Source organism: Bactrocera oleae, chromosome X (genome assembly GCF_042242935.1).
Source record: "Bactrocera oleae isolate idBacOlea1 chromosome X, idBacOlea1, whole genome shotgun sequence".
In the NCBI taxonomy this organism is placed as follows: domain Eukaryota; kingdom Metazoa; phylum Arthropoda; class Insecta; order Diptera; family Tephritidae; genus Bactrocera; species Bactrocera oleae.
Genome location: NC_091541.1, coordinates 35,200,405 through 35,227,536, shown reverse-complemented (window position 1 = coordinate 35,227,536; position 27,132 = coordinate 35,200,405). Strand labels below are relative to the sequence as shown.

Below are 27,132 nucleotides of genomic sequence, written 5' to 3'. Positions count from 1 at the left end.
ATTATTTACTTGGTTATCCGATTTTATAGTGCACACTTGCACACTTGTCATTAAATAAAATGTGTTTGTTGATGCTCCCTTACTTGTTTCCATTTTCAAACAGAAAAAAATTAAGTTTCGATATTATCAAAATATGGATTAGTTTGCAAACTTTTTTGAAGAAATATATATTCAGGTTGTAATGGATAATATAAATAGGAGTGACTATTTATGCCCTGAACAGTGTAGCGAAGTTTGTAACACCCAGAAGGAAACATCGGGGACCCTATAAAATGTGTATATAAATCATCAGCGTGACAAGCCGAATCAATTTCGCTATGTCCGTCTGTCAGTCTGTATATACGCCCACTAGTTCATCAGTTTTTGAGATATTGATATGAAATTTTGCACACATTCCTTTCTCTCCAAGAAGCTGCTCATTTGTCGGAACCGCCGATATCAGGCCACAATAGCATATAGCTGCCATACAAACTGAATGATAAAAATCTTATTATATAGAATATTATTCCAGGCAACGGTACAATCTCCGGAAAATCTTTTTAGATTGGATCACTTTAGTATAACAGACTCACCAAAATCAATTTCTTGTATGAAAACTTTTTTATTTGCGAAGGGTATTCTGGTTTGGCGCAACCAAAGTTAAAGTTTTTTCTTGTTTTCATTATATCTTTTTCGTATTATAGTATTACTGTGCATATATCAACCGTGTTTCTATATTTATCATTACTGCGTTATTAGTAGATTCAAAACATTACAGGGGGGCTGTTAGCCACTTCCTCGCCATAGTGTTATCTGGAAATGCGCAAATTTGCTATTTAATTTAGCTGAGATAACTGAAATGTGTAGTTATTTATATATATTTAATCCACTTGGGCGGCTATATCTACTTACCAAAGCTCTTTAATCCCGAGGCAATGCTTTCGCATTGAAAACTAAACATAACTATTTGTTAAATTCGCTGAAACGCTTTTATTTAACTTTAAATTGTTTATTAGTACAATAAAAAAAAAACTTTTATATGATATTATTACTAATTGAATTCCAGAGCATAGTTTGAAAAATGCTTGATTAGCAAAACATATGAATTCCATACTCCATATTAGTGAATTTTGAAGTCATTATTGAATAATTCGATTACTAGTCATTAAGAAATCTTATTATAGTACATTTAATATAAAATCTTCACAAAACTAATTTATTCAACATTTCCACAATATTCAAGTAAGTAATAAGTATTTATGGACATATAATAACCTTTTTATAACATCGTCTTAATTTAAAAAATATCTAAATCTTAAAAAATAAAAATACAAATTTATGTGCCTTGCAATCTGAAGTGCTCAAAACAATTTTGGTGGCCAAACAAAAGTATAACTTATCTTTTGCAAATAAATATATTGAATTGAAAGTATGTATATCCAAAAATAAATTCACTGCTATTTCTTAAACAAGTTTGCTTAATATTTTAATATATTTTATAATAAGTAAATATTTTATTGTCTTATGCACTTGCTAGTACATAAGCATTTTTTGTAACCATATAAGTTTGATTTGTAAACCTGTAAAATATTATTATTTAATTCATATTATATTACTGAGTATTTAAAAATTACTTTCAGAGAAAACAAGTCCTATGTAATAGACCATAATACCATAAATATTATTTCACTAGCACAATATATTATATGTTATTATTACGCCCATAAGAATTTAGGTATTTATATGTGTATATGTCCGTAAATTCCATAAACCTTTTTAGATATTGACTTATGTGTTAATGTTTCATTTCAATTTTAAAAAATATTTGCTGTTGAAGACAGTCTAATTAAATACATGCAAATATATATATATATTTATATTTATATATATACATCGCCTGCATACAAATATTTATTTATGTATACATACATATGCACTTGATACATATTACCTTGTGCCAAGTTTTCTATACCCTTAAGTAATCGTTAAGGTTATAAAAACTTTCCATACTTTTTCAATACTATATTAGACTTCAGACTAAACATGGTCGAATTTTACACATGGTATTGTGGATTTCCATTGCGGTTTATTTTATTCTATCTATTATTCTAAAAACTGACAAATATTCATAAAAGTTTTAAGTATCATAAAAAATTGCGAATTTGCTGAATTATTTTAGGCACTTTTGTTTTTAAAGAGTTATTGATTTATTAGTGAAATTTTGCATATGGTTATTGGTTGCGTTCATCCAAGCGTATGTGATGCATTTGTATCTCACTTCTCATTTTAAATGATTTATTGAGTTCATAAAATTTTCTATTTGCTTCCATTTTCTAATTAATGATTTTATTTTCCTATTTAATATATCATACAACATTATTGGCTTTCTATATTTAAACATATCTTTGCTTATCAAGCTTTAATACATATGTAATAATTTCATTTTCATTTTACAATGCACATTTTCATAAAGTTATGTCTTTTTTATGTAGGATATATGAAGATAATAATAACACTATATTTTTGTGAATATTATTATGTTATTACCATTTATATATTCTTCAGAAATATTATATGTACGCCCACAATTGTAGAGCAATAAAAGAATGGACCAGTTATTTCCCCTTTTACTGTAAAATAAATTTAATCGAATGAAATTCCCACTATACCAATCTCTCGATTATGGGCCGCTAAATGTGAAGAAGCGTAAAATTTTATAAGCGTTCTGCATCGAAAGGAGCAAAGGAGTAATCAAAAATTGTTAATTGTATCCGAAAATATCCAAATCTTGTAAACCCATTTTAATGCGTTGAACTAATACTGTTTTCATAGTGCAGGCCCCCTTTCTGGTCCGACCAAACACGAACCTTATTGTTACAGAAACTTTGCTTTAAAATTTTTCGTCGTATCTATGCAATGCAGAGATTCCTTTGTTTTGTGTTATTTATTTGTTTGAGTTCATGCGCTCTCATGAGCTCACTGAGGACATTTCGACTACTATATGATTGACTTTGTGTTGATGAATTGATTAGCGAAGTGACGTTTTGAGTCACGTATAATGTTAACTGTTCTTCTTAGTTTTTGGCACCGGTTTTCGTTTACTATCCAAAATTGCATAAATACGCTATAAGTAAAAAAATCGAAGCTGCTGATAAGTAAAAAAAATCGAAGCTGCTGTTCTTTAAGTTATTGTGTCATAGAACGACCCTATTAAAATTATTAGACATTTGTTGCGTTTACTGTGTGACAAAAATAATCAGCGATCAAAAATAATCAATCTGTTTGCCAGTCAGTCAAATGAGCGGGTCTATTATTATTATTTCAGGTTGAGTGGCAATTACATTATAGTTGGACTATTTGGTATTTAATAAAAGGTACTATATGATATTTTATCAAGTAAGAATTAGAAAAATTTCATACATAAAATGTGCACCTCGGTTCGCACCAACCTATTCAGTCAAATGCTGATTGCAGACTGATTTCACTGTTACTTTGTCCTATCGTAATGGCACAAACAGTCACCGACGCAAAACCGGGGACCGAATCAGCTGATACGATCTATCTTATGAGAGCGCAATGTAAATGAACAGTCACCACCGCTTCTACCGTCCGCCTCCACAGATCGTAAGGTAGGATATCCGCGAATATTGGATTTTTTCCGTAGAAACGAGTGAGCTGAGAGTGAGAGAGCAATTGTCTTGCAACGCAGGGTTGCCAAAATCGATATTTTGTAGTAATTAAAAAATGAACTTGAATATATTTAAAATATTCTAGAAATAACTCAAAATCACAGTGAATTGAAAACAAACGAGAACAACTGATTTCTACGTTGCAACTACGGGCATAACTTTTGACTAATTTGGTTTGATACAGTCGGTAAGTACGGAAGGGAGAAATATCGGTGACTGTTTGAGCTATAAATCCGACAGAAGGCAGTCAAAATCGGATCATGGCCTAAAGTCGTATTTATAGAAATTTGATATGAAACAATAATCAATTTTGGAAACGAATTGTGAGTGAATGCATAGGCAAGTAATTAACAAAATTGATTTAGCGAGGCTGCCGAAGGATGTAGACCACTATTAAAAGCAAGTATAGGACAGGATCCTGTGGATTTTCGGTACATGAAATTTTCATCGTATGTTTATATACCTTCTGCTCAACGCAAAACGAGACTTTATCCATAACTCGACAAGGACATGACATATGGTCATACTTTTTTTGCTTAGGTTGGCAGGACTGTTATATGTTTACATGTCAAATTTGAGCGCGATCTGTCACATAGTTTTTTTTTAAGGCACTATAAACAAGTCAACCTCGAGTATGTTTTTCGAATTTTACTATGGAAATTAACGTTGAGCAAAAAGTGTTTGTTTGAAAATTTTGTTATTCCAATGGAATAAGTGCGACGGACGCAATTAAAATGTTGCAGAAGGCATATGGGGACTCTTGCCTATCACGTGCACGTATTTTTGATTGGTATAAGTCGTTCAAGGACGGCCGTACATCGCTGGAGAACTTGCCCCATGATCGTCGTCCAGCAACGTCAATAAACATAGAAAACGTCGAAAAAGTAAAGAACATTGTGTTGGAAAATCGTCGTGTGACTGAAAGAGAGATAGCTAGTGAGCTCAACATATCAAATGGATCCGCTCATAGCGTTATTCACGATGTTTTGGGCATGAGACGTGTGTCTGCTCGACTTGTTCCAAAATCCAGCTCATACGTCTCGTCTTGTACGCGATTATTTGACCAAAAACAACGTAAATATTGTTCCGCAAGCACCGTATTCACCCGACATGGCACCGTGTGACTTTTTTCTTTTCCCTAAACTCAAATTGCCGCTTCGTGGAAAGCATTTTCAGTCGATTGAAGTCATAAAAGAGAATTCGAAGAAGGAACTGAAAGCCATACCTAAAGCGGCCTACCAGAAGTGTTAGGAAGATTGGAAAAAAAGGTGGCATATGTGTATCGCCTCTAATGGTGACTATTTTGAAGGGGATAAAATAAATATTGAAGAATAATTAACCGTTTTTGTTGTTTGAGCCAGTCTCGTTTATATTTGAGCAGAAGGTACAAGCAGGTTCTGAATCCAAGAGTACTTGCATATTCAAAATTCGCTCCATACCGCGGAGTGGGATAAACTTTTGAAAGAACAAATCTACAATATATACATATACTATATATAAGTTTATATTGCCTAATATAGTAAGTTTATATATGTATATGTATATAATTTAGTTTGTATGAATGTATATTTTGACCAAGGAAAATTTATATTCCAGGTACAAAAACATTTAGGGGGATTATCTTGCTCTTGCAAAACCCTTGCACGGATTGCAAAGTTTACCAATCCGTGCACAATATGGCAAAACAACAAAATACATGCAGAACTAAATATGGAATGGCTGCAATATTTGCTATACCGAAACCCTTGTTAATTTTCGTGAAATGAGGCGTAGCAAAATAATTGCAACCCTGTGCTAGCTGTCATAATAAATATACGCATACATTTTGCTGATATTTCTGTTTCTGCAATTAGGTGTGCTCGTACTCTTGCATATTTTGTTAAAGGATTTTTGCTTTTCGTGCAATCGTGTTATATTGCAAGTGCAAGACCTTGTTATCATATTGTGATATTTACGTATTTAATTTTATATAACAGTAATTTCTAATGATTGTTTTCGAGTATTTTCATCAATTCTTTTACAAAAATTTAATAACATTAAATGATTTATTTCGTTGATGCGTATCGAAAAAATGATTTCATATTTTCAATTCGATCTATTTACTATCTCACACAGGGCTCTGGGTATTAAACAAAATGGTTTGACTTTCAGTTTTTAACTTTTAATTATGAATATATTTCTTTTTTTTCTTTCAAAGCAACGTTGTAAGTAACTAAAATAAGGGTATAATAGTTTTATTAGTATGTCAAAATCTCTCTCATTAATACATAGTAAGGATTATTTTTCAGTGTCACCTCTCCCCTTATCTCCATTTAAAATATTATGTTGTTGTCAACTGAAGCTTGCTTACAATTTTACTATAACTGGACATAAGTTATTCAAAGCTTAAGGAAAAAGGGAGGAATTTATATTATGAAAAATCAAATTAATAGCTTAACTCGAGCTTTACAAAAAATGGCTACCAAATTGTAAATCTGCTAATTGGTTTCAGGTCTGTTTAAGTTTTGTTTAAGGACGAAGTTGCATGGAAAAACTAACCTTACATATATTCTAGCTTATCTTAAGCACTTACTTTTATACTTACACTAGTTTTGTTAATTGCTAAAGTACTGAATTTAATCATTCTGGATTTTTCTGTGAGGTATGGTCTTTGCCTTTGAAAAAAGCTGTACTTTTATATGCTTATGTTAATATTGTTGTTTATTACATTATTTAATTGGAGCTTAGCAGAGTACTTATTAATATGATTAGGATTTAGGCAATGAAGTTTACAGAATGTGCAATTGCGTGTAAGATACTTGATCAGGTGTATATATATTCATAAATACTTATTATTGAACAGAATAGTTACATTAATTTAATTAGTTCCAGTTAAGTTATATTTATAGAAATTGTAGTAGTGTAGTTATTAATTATAAAATATTGTTATGGTATATTTATTCATGTATGTAGGTATTTTGTATGTCTTCTATATATACAGATGTTAGTGTTATTATCTAGCAAAAAGTGTAAAGCTAAGTGACTAAGTATGCTTTTTATTCCGCACTGGCTATTCGCTCTATGTAAATACCGCAATTGTAGCTCTTGCCTAGCTGCACGTCTGCAATTGCACAAAAATGATATTAAAGTCAGTTCTACGGATTGAAAGACTCAAAATATTACCCATACACCGTTAACATAACTCTACGTAGTATTGTTATTTTTTTATTAAATAAATCTACAATATGAGACTATGTGCATATAAACATCAATGATTTCAAAACATTGCATGAAATTATTTTATGTAGAAAATTTGTTTCAGTTGAATTAGCTAGTTAATTCCGGAAGGTGTACGATAATAATATTAATTGAATAAGTGTTGTTGTATTGTATGAGGATATCGAACAGAAATATATTATAGTTTTCGGCTTTTTATTAAATATTACATCCCTATTGGGTGATGCTTTCAAAGACGATTATGGTATTCGTGAACTAATTCTATTGTTATAATGTATATAAAATGTTATGATAATTATAAACTAATAGAATTGTCTTGCGTAGCCTGCCGACGCCGACGTCGACGTATTTGCAAGCAGATATTTGTATAAAGAAGTTTCATTCAAGAACAATCTTCTGCGGTAAGTTGCCACTTTTAATGCCTATAGTGCGAATTTATAAATTGTCCTGATGGTTTCTTATAACGATTTAGGGGCTAAAATGTACTTGTGATGGTATATGCATGAGTTGATCGGAATTCGAATCGTCTCAAGAAACTAAGGAATATCTTTTCACCATATATACTGAGAAGTTAATATCTCTGATCTGGGGAAATGGTAACATAAAGATATTGTTAAAATGAATTAAAAACTGCTTCGTTATGTTAAAACAATTATACGTGTTAAGAATGCAAAGAATGAATGTACCTAATGTTATCGCCTATTGATCTATGGTAGTATTACATAGTTTTTCAAACCCACTATGATGAACATCGCGATGATAAGTTAAAAATTTGGCCCCTTGGAAAACTAATACAAAGTGCATGTATGTATTGGGTCATTTATTAAGTAATATCGTTTGATGACAACAGCTTATCTTATTGAATTTTTTCGCAGCCAACTTCAGACTTAACCACTTTACCGTTATATATTTGAACAGCTGATATAGAAAGGCTTGTTTGTATAAAATTTTCTAAAATTTTTTGGAATAGTTTTTGTTTGCGACCCTATCGAAGATATAAGATCGAAAACTATCTACTATCAAAAGGGAAAAGTACAGTTGAAGCAAAGCGGAAAATCTGTAATGAGTAAAGAAGATGTGTTGACCGAACGCCAATGCCAAAATTGATTTGCAACATTTCGTTTCGACGATTTTGATCTTAAGGATGGACAACTTTGAAATAAAGTAGTTGGTCGATGCAAATCGTAGAGAAATACGTAGTTTCAACGAAATATATATTTTCATAAAATATTTTACACAATAAAAAATCGTGTTTAAGTTGCACTAAAAAAAAACGAAATTACTTAGTGAACGATCCAATAATTACGTTCCCACCCTCGAACGAAAACAAAAAATGATTGCCTCACAAATATTGAGGGTGTCTAATGATTTACCCTTCAGGTACTTTTGCTTTTCAATACTGTCCTCAACAATATATTAAGTTATTTTCAACAACCCTCTAAGTTTTTTGACGGTAAAAATTAAATTGAGAATCAAAAAATTTCATTTGTAATATTGTTGTAATGGCACTTCATTGTAATATTTCTGAAATAATGAAGTCAAAACGAAGATGTATTGCAAGCGTCCTCGAAATAATATACTCGCATATATAAAGGATTAAAAAAACAACTATTTTAACATAGATTATATAATATTTTAAATATTTAGATGTATTGTGTAATTTAAGTACAATTGAATCATGTCTTTTCATTACTAACTACTTTGTGAAAAGCCTAAATTAATTTTATTTACAAATAGTGTACGTAGCAGTAATTTTAATTATTTTACAAAACGTACTTGTATTTTAAAATATGCATGTGTGCACATATGTACATATGAACCCTGCAGACTAGTTTACTGTTGCATACTTACAACTCGTCAGCTAGGTGACTGTCTTATCGAAATATTAATTGACAGATCTTGAAATATATCAACCTGATACTAGTTCAAAACAGACAAACATTTATGATAAATTATAGAAGTTAACCTCTAGTTAAGGTTCCAAAAAATTATACAAAAGAAAATAAATTCGAAAAAAAACATCTTAGTTAAATATATGTTAGAATATTTTAATTGGACAAACTCACATTTGCCACGATCGGGAAAAATAGCGAATGAATGAAGCCATTAATGGGCCGTAGGATAACTGACACTAGTCTGATATTTTCAGGAACAGTTAATTTTCAGTTCTAGTTTTGATAACAGGGTATATATGTATGTATGTACAATGCATATGTTTTTATTTATTAGAGGTGTGCTCAACTTTTGCAAATACGTATCTATGTATATGTATGTAGTTTTTCAAAGGACAACGTTTTGCTTTTATTTACATAAATGCCTTTAATCTACTTTCTCCCTGAGCCAGGTGCATTATCTAAATATAAATAGTGGTGATGCATTTCTGATTGTTAACATTTGAATTCTGTTGTTATTGCGAATGCGCAATAAAAAAGAATACATACAAATAAATTAATATTATAAAATTGAGAAATATTATTGGAGATTTTAGGAAGATGCATATATGTATATACATATAAACTATCCATTAGTCAATCATATCTGATATGAACTGTGTACATGAATATTTTTTGTCTTGTTTAATAATATAATATTTTTTAATGTTGTCTGTTTATTCATACATATTTCAATTTGTTCAGCTTTGTTCGGAGCGGTACAGCAACTGTTTTATGCAACTTATGGTTGTATAGGTATACATAATCATTGTATTTTTGTATTTTAAAACAACGATACATGAATTATGAGCGATAAGAAAGTTTAAATATAAATAATATCATAAACTTTATGAGTTGTACAGTGCCATCTACAATAAGATTTCGTTAAAATTGATCTTGTACATAATTCTATTTCGGAAGTTTTACAGTATTAATTGAGCTATTTTATATATCTTTATTTTGCTACTTAGTAATTTTCGATTATATTGTAATTAACGTATATATAATTCTATTTCATTTTTAAAGGAAAGCGTACATTATAGGTTCTATGATATTATTTGCATCCCCACATATTTATGAAAAATTAATGACAATCCGAAGAAGTGTGAAATTGTAATTTATATACACTACCCCGAGAATTTGAAAATGTATGTCATAGTCAAAAGAGTGTGGCTGTCAACCATGGCTTAATATTTACCGATATCAGCCATTAAGACATTATTAAATAAATTAGTACAGAGGAATAGCTGCTGTATTAACTGAGACCCAACAGCGTTTTCTTATATTTACACTAGCCACCATGAATTTTTTTCTTTTATTAATACTGATTATTTACATATGGCTATGTGCAAAAACGATTTACATATTATATATGTGTTAAATATGATCATGTTTAAAGATGTTTTTGTAACTAATAATCGAAGGCACCAATCAACGATTTTTTAATGAAAATGTATTTACTTTCACGAAAGCTCTCATTGTTGACTATCGAACAAAATTATTTGCGTATGTACACAAAACTACTTATAGATCCTTATATTTTTATTGTGTATTATATTCTGCACTTAAGCATTCATTCATATATATATATAAGTTTAGTACAAAAGCAGCATGAGAAATTGCTTCATACAGACTTGTTTCAAATTTATTTTTAATCCTATCCATACTTTCATAGTTATGTGTGTTTATTGTATTATAGAAAAGCGTGAAAAAGCTTGAAATGCAATGTTGTAGGGTTTGGATTATACTTTCGTCGATTCAGCTTTGTCTTAGAATAAAAGTGCATACGAATTCAAATTTGTAATAATATGTCTTGCTGTGTATATTTATATTCATATTTTTAAATTAAGTTGATTCAACACAACCAATCTATTATACGAGTACATACATAAGTATTTTATTCGAATGCACGTGCGCTACAATGCATATATTCATGGACAACCACATTCATCTACTACCATCTTTGGAAGATCCCTTTTAATAATGCCATCGTCACCATAGTATATGAGAGACATGCTTGAAAATTTTACTGGTGCGCAACAGGGCTGCATACCATTCAGGAGCCCCATTTTTCTATATTCTTCTATAAAATGAGCGTGAAAAGTTTGAAATGTATCAGGAGTGCGAAAGGGACCTGTACAATCTCCTCGACAGTAATTAGCAAAGTAGCCACGTGGAGCAATGATCCAGTCGTCCCAACCCAATGCCTTGAAAGACACATAGAACGATTCCTTGCAACATTGGCCATGCATTGCACCAACACAATCAATTGCACGCCGTCGTACACGTCGAAGACGTCTCGTTTCTGTACGTAATACCAAGAATGGTCGATTAGGACTTAATTCTGATGAGATTTGACTTTTTAAACGCATATACTTTTGCGGTTGTAAATTAACGTTCGGTTTGTCTCGGGCCTGAGTAACTTGTGGTTGCAGTCGGTTAGACTGATCCGAATATCCTAATAATGCATACGGCCGAAGTAATTTGGTTCGAACATTATTCAATTTATAGTTGTCTACTTTTGAAGTGAAGTTCTTCTTAGTATTGCAGTCAAAAATATGATTACATAACAAAGAATGTTTTGCTTTTGGACGCTGTTCTACTCGTCCTTTAACCTCAATCTCTTTTTCTGAAATAATATTATGGTTCAAGGACTGTTGTGTCCACTGTACTACAAGATCATTACGGTTCAAAGAACGGTATCGTTTTTCTCGCTGCGGATATAAAAGTTTCTGCTTCGAATTCTCCATCGGATGATTAAACAAATGTAAAATATAATGCTTGCCACAACCTGTACAATCAATAAGAAGTCGCAATTTTTCCGTCGGTGCTCGTCTATACCAGTCCCGGACAGTTAGTGTTATATCGAATTTTTGCCAGCCTAAGTTCATTATATCCACATCGTAAGTAACACAGAGTTGAGGAGACTTATCGCATTTCTTTAAAATAAATGTAAGAATATATTTTTAGTTATAATCAAAATTTTAATATATGTATAAACACTGTAGAGCAAAAAAGTACAAATTAATATTTACATTAGAACGTCCAGAAATATTAATTTTATCATACATACCAATCATATATATTTTTATGTTATACACTATATATATTAACTTGTATATAAATATGCATAATATAATCGAAATATTTTAGAAAATGGCGAATAAGGATAAAAATTAGCTAATGAAATATACTATATTTTGTGTACCGCTTAAATGGAATGTGCAAAATCTTGAGAAAATTATATGAAGAGGAAGAGCAGCAAATTTTCCCAACACGAGATGGCTGTATGAACGAAGGGTTAACACCAAAAGAAAGTCACCGGTAATGAACAACAAAAGTTTTTACATCTAAACTCAGATCAAGGAAGCGTTAAGTTCGGGTGGAGCCGAACATTGTATACCCTGGTGAATTACGAGACGCAAAGCCTGGGAAGGTGTTAGCACATTTTGATCGATATATTCGACAGAATATCGAAAATCATTATGTGTAGCATATGGAGTAGTTCTTCAATAAATTTTATCTACTTTCTCCATTAAACCAAATTTTACCCCAGATTATACCCTTACCTTAAGCTTTTATTACGTCTATATATCATAATTTATCTTTGCAAGTTAAGATTGTTTGTAATTTTATTGCTGTAATGTTAAACATTACACGAAAATTTTGTAATTTTTTTATATTAGTAGTGAGAAAACTGGTAACTTCGTGGAGATACTGTATACTTTTTTAACTAAATTTATACATAAGAACATACATAGGCAGATGTACTTTAATTTACATCCATTTATTTTACCTTCTTAGTTGTATTGTTTTCCTTAACTTGAAATATCCAAAGTTTTGGTTTCGTTTTATTTCCACCACATCCACGATTTTTTCTATTCGTATTATCGTTGCACCCTGTTGCTAATTTATCAATCCGAATGTGAATTTCAGCTTTTCTAACGAAAAATTTTTCATTGGGCATGTCATTTGTTTGTGGCGAGAATTCAACAAGTCGATGTTGTTTAATCATTTTTCCTGTAAGAATAGGCATACTTATGTTTAAGTTTTTTCTTAAGTTTTTTCGTTCTTAAAAATGGTGATTATTCTTAGCATTAATGTAATTAAGCTTCTTAATGCAGGGAATGTAGAAAGCATTTCTTGAATTATCTGTATCAACCCAATGAAGACCCCAGGCCCGAAGGTCTCGAAGGGCCCGTAGTAAATTAAATTTATTTGACCTTATATACGCCTTGATGCTGAGAAAAAATCTACTTCATAGAGGAATGTTTTCTCGCTTTTGTATTACCGTGGAAAGGGTTACGATAATGGTAGTAATATGAGCGCTAAATATGAAGGAACGCTAAATTACATCTAACGTAAAAATAGTATGCAGTTCTTTCGCCCTGTGGTGCCCACACGCTGAACGGCTGGAGTCAATTAGCTGTATGCTGTCCTCGAGCAATAACTGTCGTTCAAAATTTTTTCTATATTTTCAGTAACAGCACATAACGTTGGAAAATTCTGAAATCAAAAATACCCAATTAACTTCACTGCCTCAAGGTGGTCTGCCAGAATCGCGGCTGTCAAGCCATTTTCGAAACATTTTCCCGGATTGATAAACGCTTTGAAAAAAGTAAAAAAACTCAACCTTACGACAGAAACTTGTCGGGACGTTGATGGAATTTTGAAATATATGAGAAAATTTTATTGCGTTTTGATCGCCTCCATGTGGTTTAAAATCAATCAATTAATGTATGAAAGGAACTTGTTTCTTCCAGATATCAATGGCACCATCGACACTGAAGGTTATAAATATAGAAAGCCCTCTTGCGGATTTGCAATTTCTGCTCGCTCAGTAGAAAGCAATTTAAGCAAAGAATTTAGAACATATCGAGACGATGTTGCCATGCGGAAGAAATAAAAAACAGAAAGGACCCACATGAAGAAGTGGATAAAAATTGCAGTAAAGAAGAAATTGAAACTGCATGTTCATAAACTTAATAATATAAAAATACCGTTTTTTTTATTAATTAGATCGATAAATAAATTAATGTTTGAATTAGATGTTTCTGATGTAATCTGAAAAATGGTTTTTAACTGAAAGTCTATGTAAAAGTATGAACTGATTTATACATTATTGAATTTCACAAACCTACAAAACAAATTTGTTCCACCCAACACGTCGCTATGCTGGGAAAACTTTAGTTTAGCATCCCACGATTTCAGGGTTAAGAGGGATATGGTTGGATAGAGGAGATTCTCCAGATCACGAATATATATAATTATTGCCGCCGAAAACTTATAGTTTTCGAGATATTTGCATTTTAAGTTGAAAATTTCACAAATTTCGTTTTACAATTTCTCGATTTATGGTTATATTTTCTTTTATATTATGCACTTATTATACACTAACTTTTCACTTCAGTGTTTCTACATATTTATTTTATATTAAATATTTAAGTATTTGCTTTAAATAAGCATTTAATTTTTACACAATTTTCGTAATATGAACAATAACAAATGGGTTCCATGTTGTCAGATAATAAGTGTTGCCACTTATTTTCTATAAAGAAAATTTTCGGATCAGGCAACTTTAGCATACAGCTGTTAAGTTAAGGAACGGGTTTCTACCAAAATAGCTGACACATTAAAGGAAGGGCATTTGGTTTACATTAAAATCACGTACTCATCTGCAGAAAAATCTTTGGCTACAGCAGCAATCAACAGCGTAGTTTAAGCTAAGAATGAATATGTAAAATAAAGGCAGACTCAATTTGGAGTTCAACCAAAACGGTAAAGTGTAATTTTATTAATTGGCGCCCGAGCGAGGACACAGTCAATTTAAAAGTGAATATTGGGCTAAAAAGTATCCTTGCAATCTATAAGGAGAAATAAGCAATAAGTGCAAATTTACATTATTCCTCTGCCACAATCAACCAACTTTAATTGAGCAGAATATTCAGCAACAATGCGATACCCATCAATCAAGTTTTCAAGGTATCTGGACATCAAGGACCTCCAAAGGACAAAGGAGAAAAAAGTAAATAAATTGTAAAGTGACAAGTTTTAATAAAATATAAGTGACAAAAGGACAGAAAATAGTGAAATGGTAATGCAACTCATTCCAGCGCAAACGAAAGATTTAAGAGTGGAATTAAAGCAATTTACGGAATTTGAAATGCAAACCATTAATGAAACGATTCAATGTAGGGAGAGTTTAGATACTATCAAATCTCTACCGGAATTTAGGGAAAAGAGTTATGTTAGCTGGAGGGAAGCAGCCCATAATACTACTTTAGTATACATTAAAAGAAGTAGGAAATATTTCAGTGCACTAACTATTCTTAGAAATAAAATTATACAAGAAGCCAATGTCCTCTTAACCAGTCATACGCTTAGGATTTAGGATGCCAAAAGATTTACCCAATGCATTTACTAAAGCCTAAGAAATAGAATCTAATCGAATCAGATTCCAATTCTCTAGTGAAATCAGTCAAACCAGAAATCAAATTAATAGGTATAGAAATGCTTACAATGGTATTAGGAATATTCCTAAACAAAATAATTACAATCAACACTCGAATAGGTTACGCTTTAACCAGCGTCCCGTCCAACAGAACAGCAGTTATAGAAATTTTGAATGGCGAACCCAACCTAAACTAGGACCAATGCAGGTAGATATTTCAACCCAATATAGGCAACAAACCAACGCTCAATCGAGGCAGACTACTTACATATATATCTAACTTCCAAAATAGCTATAATACACTTGTACGAAATCAGAAAAGAACTTTGGGGTCAAGCAATAGTCATCAACTCCAGACTAAACAATAAAAAATTAATAATATTCAAGATAATGATTTTTTAGGCGAAGCAACCCCTTACCTTACATATTCAAGGAAATCCGAGGCACAGACATAAAATTAAAAGTATTGATAGACACAGGAGCAACAAATTGCTTCTGTAAACCAAATATTTCACCCAGTAGAGAGTTATTAGAAATCGCGAAGCACGTAAGAACAAAAAATGGTTACACAGCAATTACCCATTGTTATAATGCATACATTTTTAACCACTTAACGAGATTTTATGAGATTGAAATTTAGAAACTGATATTCTAATAGGGCTAAATTTGCTAAGTAAATCGAAACTACAACTAAATTTTGAAAATAATACACTTCTAATAAACGGGAAAAGAGAAAAATTCTATACCTTTAACGCAAATGAGCTAGGTCAGATAAATAATTTGCAGGATAACAATGAGCAGATAATTAAAGAAATAAAAAGTATAATTTTTAAGGAACATCGGAAAATATATACCTCATTACCATTCAGAACAGACGTAAATGCAGAAATCAGGACTGTTACGGACAGTCCTATCTGGAGTAAGCAATATCCTTACCCACTATCAGTCAACAAATTCGTTAATCGAAATAGAAAAATAGTTAAAACAAAATATTATAAGTTAAAGCGGGAGTCCTTACAATTCCCTTGTATTGGTGGTTCCAAAGAAAGGAACCAATGAAAACGGTACTCGCAAAATGAGAATGGTTCTCGATTACAAGATGTTAAATAAACAAGTAAGGAAGGGCTAGGTTCGGATGTAACCGAACACTCTCGCAAAGTCAAATGGTATACTCGTTTGAGATTTCTTTGTGGATTGACTGATATTTTCGGTAGAAGGTCAACTATAGGCACTGGGGTCTACATATTTAGTACTTAGGAGATTAAACAGTTTTGGTTCGATTTAGAGAATTTTTGGTCACAAGGTGGCATACTTTAAACGTATTATTCACGCAAAGTTTTACTCCGATATAATCATTGTTGCTTGATATGCATAGTGGAAAGTGAAAGAATCAGATGGAATTGTTGTAGATGCGTGGTTGTAGTCCGATTTCACCCATTTTCGCACTATAACATAGAAATATAAAAAGAACATTATGCATCGAATTTGGTTGAAATCGGTTAAGCAGATCCCAAGATATAGGTTTTCACCTAAAAGTGGGCGGTGTCACGCCCACTGACTAATTTTGAACGCGATTCCTATAAAGTCATCTCATACCATCCCAGAGATAAAATTTAATGTCTCTGGCGTGTTTAGTGCTTGGCTTATCGCACTTTTAGTATTGTTTAACAGTTCCGTTATATGGAGAGTGGGCGGGCTTGTCACCCGATTTCACCCATTTTCACATTGTCAATAGAGATGCTAAAAACATTTGCTCCCAGTGAATTTGGTTATTATAACTTTTGCGGTTTAGGAGATATTCATATTAATCTTATTAGAGGTGGGACCACGCCCACTTTTTAAAAATTTCTTTAACCGCAGATGCCCCTCCCTAATGTGATCCTTTGTACCAAATAACAGTCTTGTAGCTTATTGCGGAGCTTAGTTATGAAAATTTATTTGTTTTTGATTAATGGCGTTTTGTGGGCGTGGCAATACCAACCGTCTTACGGTACCAAGAAACATGTGTACCAAGTTTCATGAAGATATCTCAATTTTTATTCAAGTTACAGCTTGCACGGCGGTGCCACGCTCACTGACTAATTTTGAACGCAGTTCCTATAAAGTCATCTCATACCATCCCAGAGATAAAATTTAATGTCTCTGGCGTGTTTAGTGCTTGGTTTATCGCGCTTTTAGAATTTTTTAACAGTTCCGTTATATGGAGAGTGGGCGGGCTTGTCACCCGATTTCACCCATTTTCACATTGTCAATAGAGATGCTAAAAACATTTGCTCCCAGTGAATTTGGTTATTATAACTTTTGCGGTTTAGGAGATATTCATATTAATCTTATTAGGGGTGGGACCACGCCCACTTTTTAAAAATTTCTTTAACTGCAGATGCCCCTCCCTAATGTGATCCTTTGTACCAAATAACAGTCTTGTAGCTTATTGCGGAGCTTAGTTATGAAAATTTATTTGTTTTTGATTAATGGCGTTTTGTGGGCGTGGCAATACTAACCGTCTTACGGTACCAAGAAACATGTGTACCAAGTTTCATGAAGATATCTCAATTTTTACTCAAGTTACAGCTTGCACGGCGGTGCCACGCTCACTGACTAATTTTAAACGCGGTTCCTATAAAGTCATCTCATACCATCCCTAAGATAAAATTTAACCACGGGACCACGCCCACTTTAAAAAAAAAATGTAACTGCAGATGCCCCTCCCTAATGTGACCCTGTGTACCAAACAACAGTCTTGTATCTTATTTCACAGCTTAGTTATGACAATTGTCCCTTAGTTATGACAAATGCCCCTCCCTAATGTGATCCTTTGTACCAAACAACAGTCTTGGATCTTCTTGAGGAGCTTAGTTATGACAATTTATTGGTTTTTGATTAATGGCGTTTTGCTTGCACGGACGGACGGATAGACAGTCACCCGGATTTCAACTCGTCTCTTCATCCTGATTATTTATATTTATAAAACCCTATATCTAACTCGATTAGTTTTAGGTGATACAAACAACCGTTAATTGAACAAAACTATTATACTCTGTAGCAACAGGTTACGAGAGTATAAAAAGGAAAAGACGACTTAACAGATGCAGTACATTCAGTAGAAAGCCTAGATATTTTTCACATTATAAACATCAATAAGCCCCTAAATTCCTTTCCCCAACAAATAATATAATATTAAATAGGGATAAAACAAATTATCATTTTATATCGACAAGCTTTAACTCGTTTCATCATATAAAATATAAATACTTGGAGTTTTTAAAAGTAATTATAACAGACCAATTGAATAAGAACTTGCTAACAGGAATACATTGAAGACTTATTGAAGTAGAGCAAATTTTTAGAAACAGTATAGCAAGCAAAATTTTTCATACAGATATAATGGCAATTGATGTAATTAACGAGGATGACCAAAAGAAGATTGTGAGACAAACTCACACGAGAGCACATAGAAATTATAAGAAAAATGTTAACCAATTTTTAAAAACTATTACTGGCCTGAAATGAAAAAAAATTTAAGCAATTTGTTAGAAATTGCGATATCTGTAATAAAAATAAATATGACAGACACCCCAAAATAATTCCAATTGCCGCGGGATCGAGTCCTAACAAAAAGGATGAACATATTCATATTGATATATTTTTTGCGCTAAACATTAAATTCTTAACACTAATAGATGTGTACCCAAAATTTATTTTAATGAAACAAATCGACGATAAAACTTAATTACAGGATAAAATATTGGAAGCAATACAAAGATTCACAGAAGTTAAAAGAATAACTTGTGATAATGAACCGGGATTTAGTTCAGCACAATTCAAATCTTGTGCAGAGCGAATGAAAATACAAATTAAACTATGCGACCCTAAATATTCAACAATTAATGGACAAATAGAAAGGGTACACTCTACAATAATATAAATATCAATTTAGAAGTGATAATTAGGGCTGTCCAATCCAATAATCAAACAACACACTCGAAAACCTTTCGAAGTTCTTTATAATAAAGTTAAGCACGATGATTTGCCAAATAATATTTGAGAAGAACAAGAACCAGTATCAAAGTAATCTAAAACCTAGGTATAATAAACAAGTGGTCAAAGAAGATTTAGGAAATAAAATAGTTAACAACAAGTAAGGAAGGGCTAAGTTCGGATGTAACCGAACATTTTATACTCTCGCAAAGTCAAATGGTATACTCGTTTGAGATTTCTTTGTGGATTGACTGATATTTTCGGTAGAAGGTCAACTATAGGCACTGGGGTCCACATATTTAGTACTTAGGGGCTTAAACAGTTTTGGTTCGATTTAGACAATTTTTGGCCACAAGGTGGCATACTTTAATCGCATTATTCACACAAAGTTTTATCCCGACACAGTCATTGTTGCCTGATTTGCATAGTGGAAAGTGAAAGAATCAAGTGGTATTTAAAATGGTGTCATATGGAAAATAGGCGTGGTTGTAATCCGATTTCGCCCATTTTCGCACTATGACATAGAAACATGAAAAGAACGTTACGTACCGAATTTGGTTGAAATCGGTTAAGCAGATCTCAAGATATGGGTTTTCACCTAAAAGTGGGCTGTGCCACGCCCACTGTCTACTTTTGAACGCGGTTCCTATAAAGTCATCTTATACCATCTCAGAGATAAAATTTAATGTCTCTGGCGTGTTTAGTGCTTGATTTATCGCGCTTTTAGTAGTTTTTAACAGTACCGTTATATGGGGAGTGGGCGGAGTTACCACCCGATTTCAACTATTTTCACACCGTCAATAGAAGTGCTAAAAACATTTGCTTCCAGTGAATTTTGTTATTATAGCATTAGCGGTTTAGGAGATATGCACATTAAACCTATTAGAGGCGGGACCACGCCCACTTTAAAAAAAAAAATTTTAACTGCAGATGCCCCTCCCTAATGTGATCCTGTGTACCAAATAACAGTCTTGTATCTTATTGCGGAGCTTAGTTATGGCAAGTTATTTGTTTTTGATTAATGGCGTTTTGTGGGCGTGGCAGTGGTCCGATTACGCCCATCTGCAATACCAACCGTCTCACGGTACCATGAAACATGTCTACCAAGTTTCATAAAGATATCTCAATTTTTACTCAAGTTAGAGCTTGCACGGACGGACAGACGGACGGACGGACAGACAGTCACCCGGATTTCAACTCGTCTCTTCATCCTGATCATTTATATATACATAACCCTATATCTAACTCGATTAATTTTAGGTGATACAAACAACCGTTAGGTGAACAAAACTATTATACTCTGTAGCAACAGGTTGCGAGAGTATAAAAATAGGAACAGGTTAACACATAAAGATAACATCAAATCCTGAAATCTTTTAGGTTCCCCAAGTTACATCTCTTCATAAGTTGCATGACCATCACTGCGGAAACTGAAATTGTAGACCTTAATCACGGAAATGGATATTTACCATTGTATAAATCTACAAGTACCCAATCTAAGATTTTCACTAATACATACGCAAAAATATCCCACTACTACTACTAAAGTCACACATGGTACGGGTTGCCTACTAATATTCTACAACTAAAACGTCCAAATGCCTCAAATCTGCTACAGTGTGTGGCCATGTTGTTTTAAAATTTATAACTTTAAGAATGTTTTTATTACATATTCAAATATTTTTCGATTATTACAACTCCTAAAGATTAAATATTATTTACTAATTATTACATTGTTTGGATTATTATTATTGTAGTTCATGAATTGTAGCCGATTTTTATACTCTCGCAACTTGTTCCTACAGAGTGTAATAGTTTTGTTCACCTAACGGTTGTTTGTATCACCTTAAACTAATCGAGTTAGATATAGGGTTATGTATATATAAATGATCAGGATAAAGAGACGAGTTGAAATCCGGTGACTGTCTGTCCGTCCGTCCGTCCGTCCGTGCAAACAAAACGCCATTAATCAAAAACCAATAAATTGTCATAACTAAGCTGCTCAAAAAGATAAAAGACTGTTGTTTGGTACAAAGGATCACATTAGGGAGGGGCATCTGCAGTTAAAAACTTTGCGTGAATAATGCGTTTAAAGTATGCCACCTTGTGACCAAAAATTCTCTAAATCGAACCAAAACTGTTCAAGCCCCAGTACCTATAGTTGACTTTTTACCGTAAATATCCGCCATTGTGTAAGATATATAATTGAAATTCATATGATAGAATAAATAAATAAAACTATCGATAATAGTATGTCTTTGTGTCAAAAATGGGTTGAATCGGATCAATAGTTCTTATAGCCCTCATATATCTAATATAAATATTTTTGAACTTCCGCGTGACTTTATACCGCATATGTGAGTTATCTCAATGAAAATGAGAGAGCGTGTTTTACTCATAACAAGGTATCTTTGTGCCTAAAATGGATCAAATCCGGTGAAAATTTTCCTTAGCCCCCATATAACTAATATCAGGATTTTCGAACATTCGTCTGACTTTACTCCATTTGATTGGTGATGGTATGTGAGGTACCTTAATGAAGCAGTGGGAGCATTTTATTAGTCTGTGGCATGTTAGTAGTATGTGATATTGGAAAAAATTAATAAAATCGGGTTAATACTACCCTCAATTTCCATATACTACTTATAATGCTTTTCGTTATTCTAACCAGTTTTATGCCGAATATGTTGGTCAGTGAGTATTAATATTTTTTGTATATATAAAATTGCTTCACAATATGTTCTCGAGTATAGCTGAGCATGGTCAAAATTAATATATTTCTCTATCCCCAATATATATATGATTTCCGTCTTTAAACCTGACTTTACACCGTTCCGGTTGATCAACGTGATATTTTAACGAAGTTAAGTGGAAAAGATTTCTTAAAAATTAAGTGGTTTGACGCTGAATTAGAATGAAATTAGTATATACTAAGTCTAAACCTCACACCTTCATATAATGAATTCCGATTCTCTGGTTGACGTTTGCCACCTAAGCTTATAATATAAAATTTAGCCACTTTGGTAGAGTTAATATCACATTCATACTTATGTATATCTCACTTCAAGCAATAAAACTGAGACTAAGTTTGTGGCCTTTAATATAAGTCAAGAAGATACCAAATTTGATTGTAATTTAATCACGATATCATTTAATAATGGATGTTTAATTCTTTCTCAACATTTTTTAATAAAGGGTTTAAAGGAATTTCCTGGTCTTTGATTTTCCCAGCTCACATGTACTACTTATGGTATAATTTTTTTCGTCAATTTGATAATTTAATGAAATTAAATGGACAGTTTTTCTTAAATATAATGTATATCGCTGCATATGAATGAAATTGGTCTAGACCTTTGTTTAAACCTTATAACCGTAATATACTTTTTTCCGCTCCTCTGGTACAACAGCAACCTCATATACCCCATATTATTAAATCTACCCCTTTGGTTCAGTTTATATCACATATACCATGTTTGAGTTAAATAGCTTCTTTTTATAAAAGTTAACATTTCGGAGAAAAAAATAGTGACACAAAATAAATCTATGATCAATAACATAAGTTAATAAGATATTAAATAATAATCGAGTAATGAATGTTGAATTCTTTCGCAACATTTTTATACTTTCGCAACATGTTGCAACAGAGTATAGTTTTGTTTACCAAAGGGATGTTTGCATCACCTAAAACTAATCGAGATAGATATAGATTTCTATATACATATATTTCTTCTAATATTTGGTGATAATCAGTGGTTAGGTATATTTTCTCAGCCATCATGTTGAACTTATTACAAAATATACCAGACAACAATGTAAAAAAGTTTTTTAGAGTGCTGAACTTTGTATAGAGCAAAAAAATCTTTCTAGAAAAAATTGCATGAAATAAATATTAGTAATGTAGTATCAAAAGGGCTAAAGACCCTTTTTATGTGGTTATAGATAAACTTCGACCCCATCGGTTTACATGCTACTGTCTATTATTTCAGTTTATTTAATATGAAGGTCATGAGGTGAACTGTAAACTCAAGAAAATTATATTTTTACCTAGCCCCGTTGGAGGCTTATGAAAGGTTTAGATATTAAGACAGAAAGAAGAAAATCTACATACCTGCTCTACATATGTGTATACCATACTTAATTATATGTAAGTTATTGTTAATTTAGCCTTCATGGGTAGACCCTTCAAAATAGGGACCATGGATCCCCCTGTTTTAGAAAGCATTTAACAAAAACTATTTACGGAGGGGTTTTCCGAGCACTTAATTTCAATACAATGAAATAAACTACTACTTTCTAAAATATAAATATAACTAAATATTATGTATTATTATGTTAGTGAATAGCTAAGTAATATATAGGTATACAAAAGTACGTAAGCTGTACCAACATGTTGCAAGTATAATAAATATCAGTACACTGTGTTTGTAGTTTTAGTTACACTAGATGTCTTTACCAGCAAAGTGCTTTATTCAAACTAATTTTAGTGTATTAGTTATATAGTGTTTAAAGTATTATTATATACAGTGGCAAGCAAACACATATACATATGTGCACCAGTATACCATAGTACCTATACACTTAACAGGAAAGGAGTCATAGCAAGGACTTACAAGGAATTACAGTGAAAGAGGGCAGCACCTAGGATCAAACTTTTAACACCCGGACGGACTGAATTATATAAGTATTATCTATAAGTATTTTATATATTAATCCATTTATTATTAATTAATTATGCCTAGATTAAGTAGAAAATCTATATTACTAAGTCGTTTTCAGAATAGAAGACGTATGAGAGTTCTTCGTGCAAACTCTTTATATAGGGATAGTGAGCAGTCACAAAATACTGTAAGTCACGCTCATCGTAGATTAGATTCCGATGTACATCTGTCCGAACAAATACAAATCAACATAGAACCAGGCGGGAAAATCTCGAGGTACGGTCTTTTGAACAAAATTTAAATACTGTTGAACATAGAACAAGGCGGCAAGATCCCCAAATTCGCTCTGAAGAGCAAATAAGAGATACTCGGGGTCATAGGTCTCGGCGTGAAGACCCGAGGTTCGATCTGTTGCGCAAGTTGCAAACACTGTTCGACATAGAACAAGGCGGCAAGATCCACAAATTCGCTCTGAAGAGCAAATAAGAAGTACTCGAGGTCAGAGATCTCGTCGAGAAAATCCTGAGGTACGTTATGATGAACAAAGTAGGAACACTAGGGGTCATAGAGAACTTCGCGCAAGAAATCCTGAGTATAGGAATTTAGAGCGCAAGGGTATGAGGTATGAGGGAAGAAATTTTGAATGAGAGACGTATTAGACAAAGTCAAGTTCGCCTCGTAGAGATAACCCGCTCAATAGGCAAATTGAAAACCAAAGGCAGTCCCAACGAATCCGATTAACGAGAGAAAATAATCTTCTATAAAATGATTAAAGTGGCAATTTAACAGATTTCAAAAACATTTATTTTCAAAATATAAATAAGGGCCCTACTGAAATATGTATTTGCTGTGGCGGATTATGGTTTTCACACCAAGTTCGCAAGTTAAATTTTTAAACTATTGCGCAAAGTCACCCAAAAGTCAAAAATTTCCTTCGGAAGATGGAAATTACAATTTTTGTGCTACTTGCAAAAATGCGATTGTCAAAAAGCACGTTCCAAAAATATGTTTTTCCAACGGTCTACACTTTCCTGAAATACCATGAAATGCATAGATTGCCTTTTATGACAATCCGTCCGTTAGGATATCAAGGTCAGAGTTTGCTCAAAGGTGCTGTTGTTAATATACCAATTTCTGTTAACAATATTATGACATCGCTACCAAGGTCCTTTGGAATAAAATCGTGATTGGATGATCGATACCATAGCCCCGCAAAGATTATGGAAGCTTTGCAATTCTTAGTGAATACCCCTCTGTATCGTGAGCACAATATACATATTTATGAGAACTGGAATTCAGAATTTAATAACCAAGAAGAAGTTCCGTTTGTTACATCTGCAGAGGATTCCCGATTGGTACAATCTTTTCATGCGGCACAAACTTATCATGATAATCTCTCAGGTAATAATATCCCCACGGGTCTTTTACTTTCAGAGCTAAATTCAGGTGGTCAAGAAACTCTTTTGGACAATATTCCTGTAGAAAACTTATTCATCAAGATAATAATTCAGAAGAGTTGTCATTTGGAACAATATACGTTGGGCAGAAACGTACATGCTCTGAAACATATAGTAAGATAATACTTTCTGAAATTCGCCGTTTTGACAGAAGAGCGTGTACCATTCCAAAGTTGTTCTATGATTACAAAAAATTAGAACTGCTACAAATTAAGAATAGTACATCCATTTGCCTTAGAAAGTTTTCAGGTCGCAACCGAGTTATGGCCCAAAATCTATTAAACGAAAACTTTGTTCAAAACATGATTCAACACGATGATGGTTACAAGGTTTTGAAAGGCGTTAGATCCTCATTTTATCGGCTGCAGAATCTCAGTGGGTTAAGCTTTAAGTCATCCTCTCTAAAACTATTGATTCTAAAGATATTTCAGACGAGGAAGCCACTAGTTTAACAATCCAAGATAGATATCGGATATTAATTCAGTCAGACGCGGTTACTTGTGCTAGATATTTTGACTACCGCTATCGACAAATTCTTAAGCTTTTTAAAGATAACGCCGGCATTTTTGGAGAGCATTTTGTCACAAATTTCTACTGGAGAGTGGAGTTTCAACAGAGAGGTTCCCCGCATGTACACGGCATGTATTGGCTTAATAATGCTCCCAGGATCAACCTTCAAGACCCTTAGACATTCACTGTTGCCATTAGTTTAATTGGCAATTATATGTCTACAGATGGTTCGGTCAGCCACATAGAAAATTATTTGGATTCTCAAAAGCATAACCACTGTCGGTCTTGTACTAGGGACATAAGAGGACAACAGTTTTGTCGTTTTGGTATACCATATCCACCAATGCCTTCAACGCAAATACTGTTACCTCTTACAGAAACAAGTCAAAATTCAGAAAGACACAAGGAAAACTTTTTCAAAATTCAAAACGTTTTAAATTCAAATATGACTACAGAAGACATTTCTAATTAAAACAATTTTGAACATTTCCTGTCTGATAGTAGAATAAATATGTCTTTTGATGACTATTTGTTGCCCTTACATCAAGTTTAACAAAACCCAAAATTTTTCTAAAAAGAAAATTACAGGATCGTTTTATAAACGCTTGTAATCCTCTGATTTTGGAACTCCATAGAGCAAATATGGATATCCAATATATACTGGATGCATATGCTTGCTGTTCATATATAATTAATTATATTAACAAGTCTAACAGGAGAATTTCTAGGCTCTTAAATGAAGCTATATCAGAGGTAAATGCTGGAAATTATACTGTTAAGCAAAAACTTAAACATATGGGTCACAAATTAATATCAGGCACAGAAATATCTGCACAAGAAGCAGTATATTGCTGCATTGGGCTCCATCTTTCGAAAGAAAGTAATGCAGAGATATTTATAAATACCTCTCGACCTGAGGAACGTGTTCGAATGGTAAAACCTAGACCAGAACTTCAGAACCTTCCTTCAGGTTCGACTGAAATATTCGTAGCCGGTATTTTAGACCGGTATGTTCAAAGATCCGATCAGTTAGAAACTCTTTGTTTAGCTGATTTTGCTTCCAGGTTTAAATATTTTAAATCTAGTAGAAGAGCACAAGACAGTGATCATGAAGAAGAAGAGAGGGAAGACGATAATTTACCAGAAAGCGGGGTTGTCATGCCTCTTAAAAACGGTAGTAGTTTTGTTGAAAAACGTACCAAACCTTGTATAATTCGGCATAGAAGGTTTAACCCAGATTTGGCCAGAGTTGAGTATTTCCGC

At 32.7% G+C, this 27,132-nt stretch overlaps 1 protein-coding gene and 1 long non-coding RNA gene across 6 annotated transcripts in view; one reads left to right on the top strand and one right to left on the bottom strand.

The window, feature by feature from the left end:
- The first annotated feature begins 5,784 nt into the window (after nucleotides 1-5,784).
- Nucleotides 5,785-27,132, top strand: part of LOC118681715 (uncharacterized) — a 38,685-nt gene continuing 17,337 nt past the window's right edge. Inside the window, exons 1-4 of the long non-coding RNA XR_004977405.2 lie at nucleotides 5,785-5,872; nucleotides 7,209-7,285; nucleotides 7,357-7,688; nucleotides 7,760-14,840. This is a non-coding gene — a long non-coding RNA (uncharacterized lncRNA). The remainder of the gene's footprint in view (nucleotides 5,873-7,208; nucleotides 7,286-7,356; nucleotides 7,689-7,759; nucleotides 14,841-27,132) is intronic.
- Nucleotides 10,607-27,132, bottom strand: part of Actbeta (inhibin subunit beta) — a 32,349-nt gene continuing 15,823 nt past the window's right edge. For 4 of the 5 annotated variants that reach the window (XM_036367323.2, XM_070112761.1, XM_036367325.2 and 1 more), the window contains 2 exons: nucleotides 12,612-12,835; nucleotides 10,607-11,754 (listed from right to left, as the gene is read on the bottom strand). In XM_036367323.2, the coding sequence (XP_036223216.2) occupies nucleotides 10,747-11,754; nucleotides 12,612-12,835 (1,232 nt within the window). In that variant the 3' untranslated portion in view covers nucleotides 10,607-10,746. The remainder of the gene's footprint in view (nucleotides 11,755-12,611; nucleotides 12,836-27,132) is intronic. The other variant, XM_036367332.2, reaches the window with a different exon arrangement.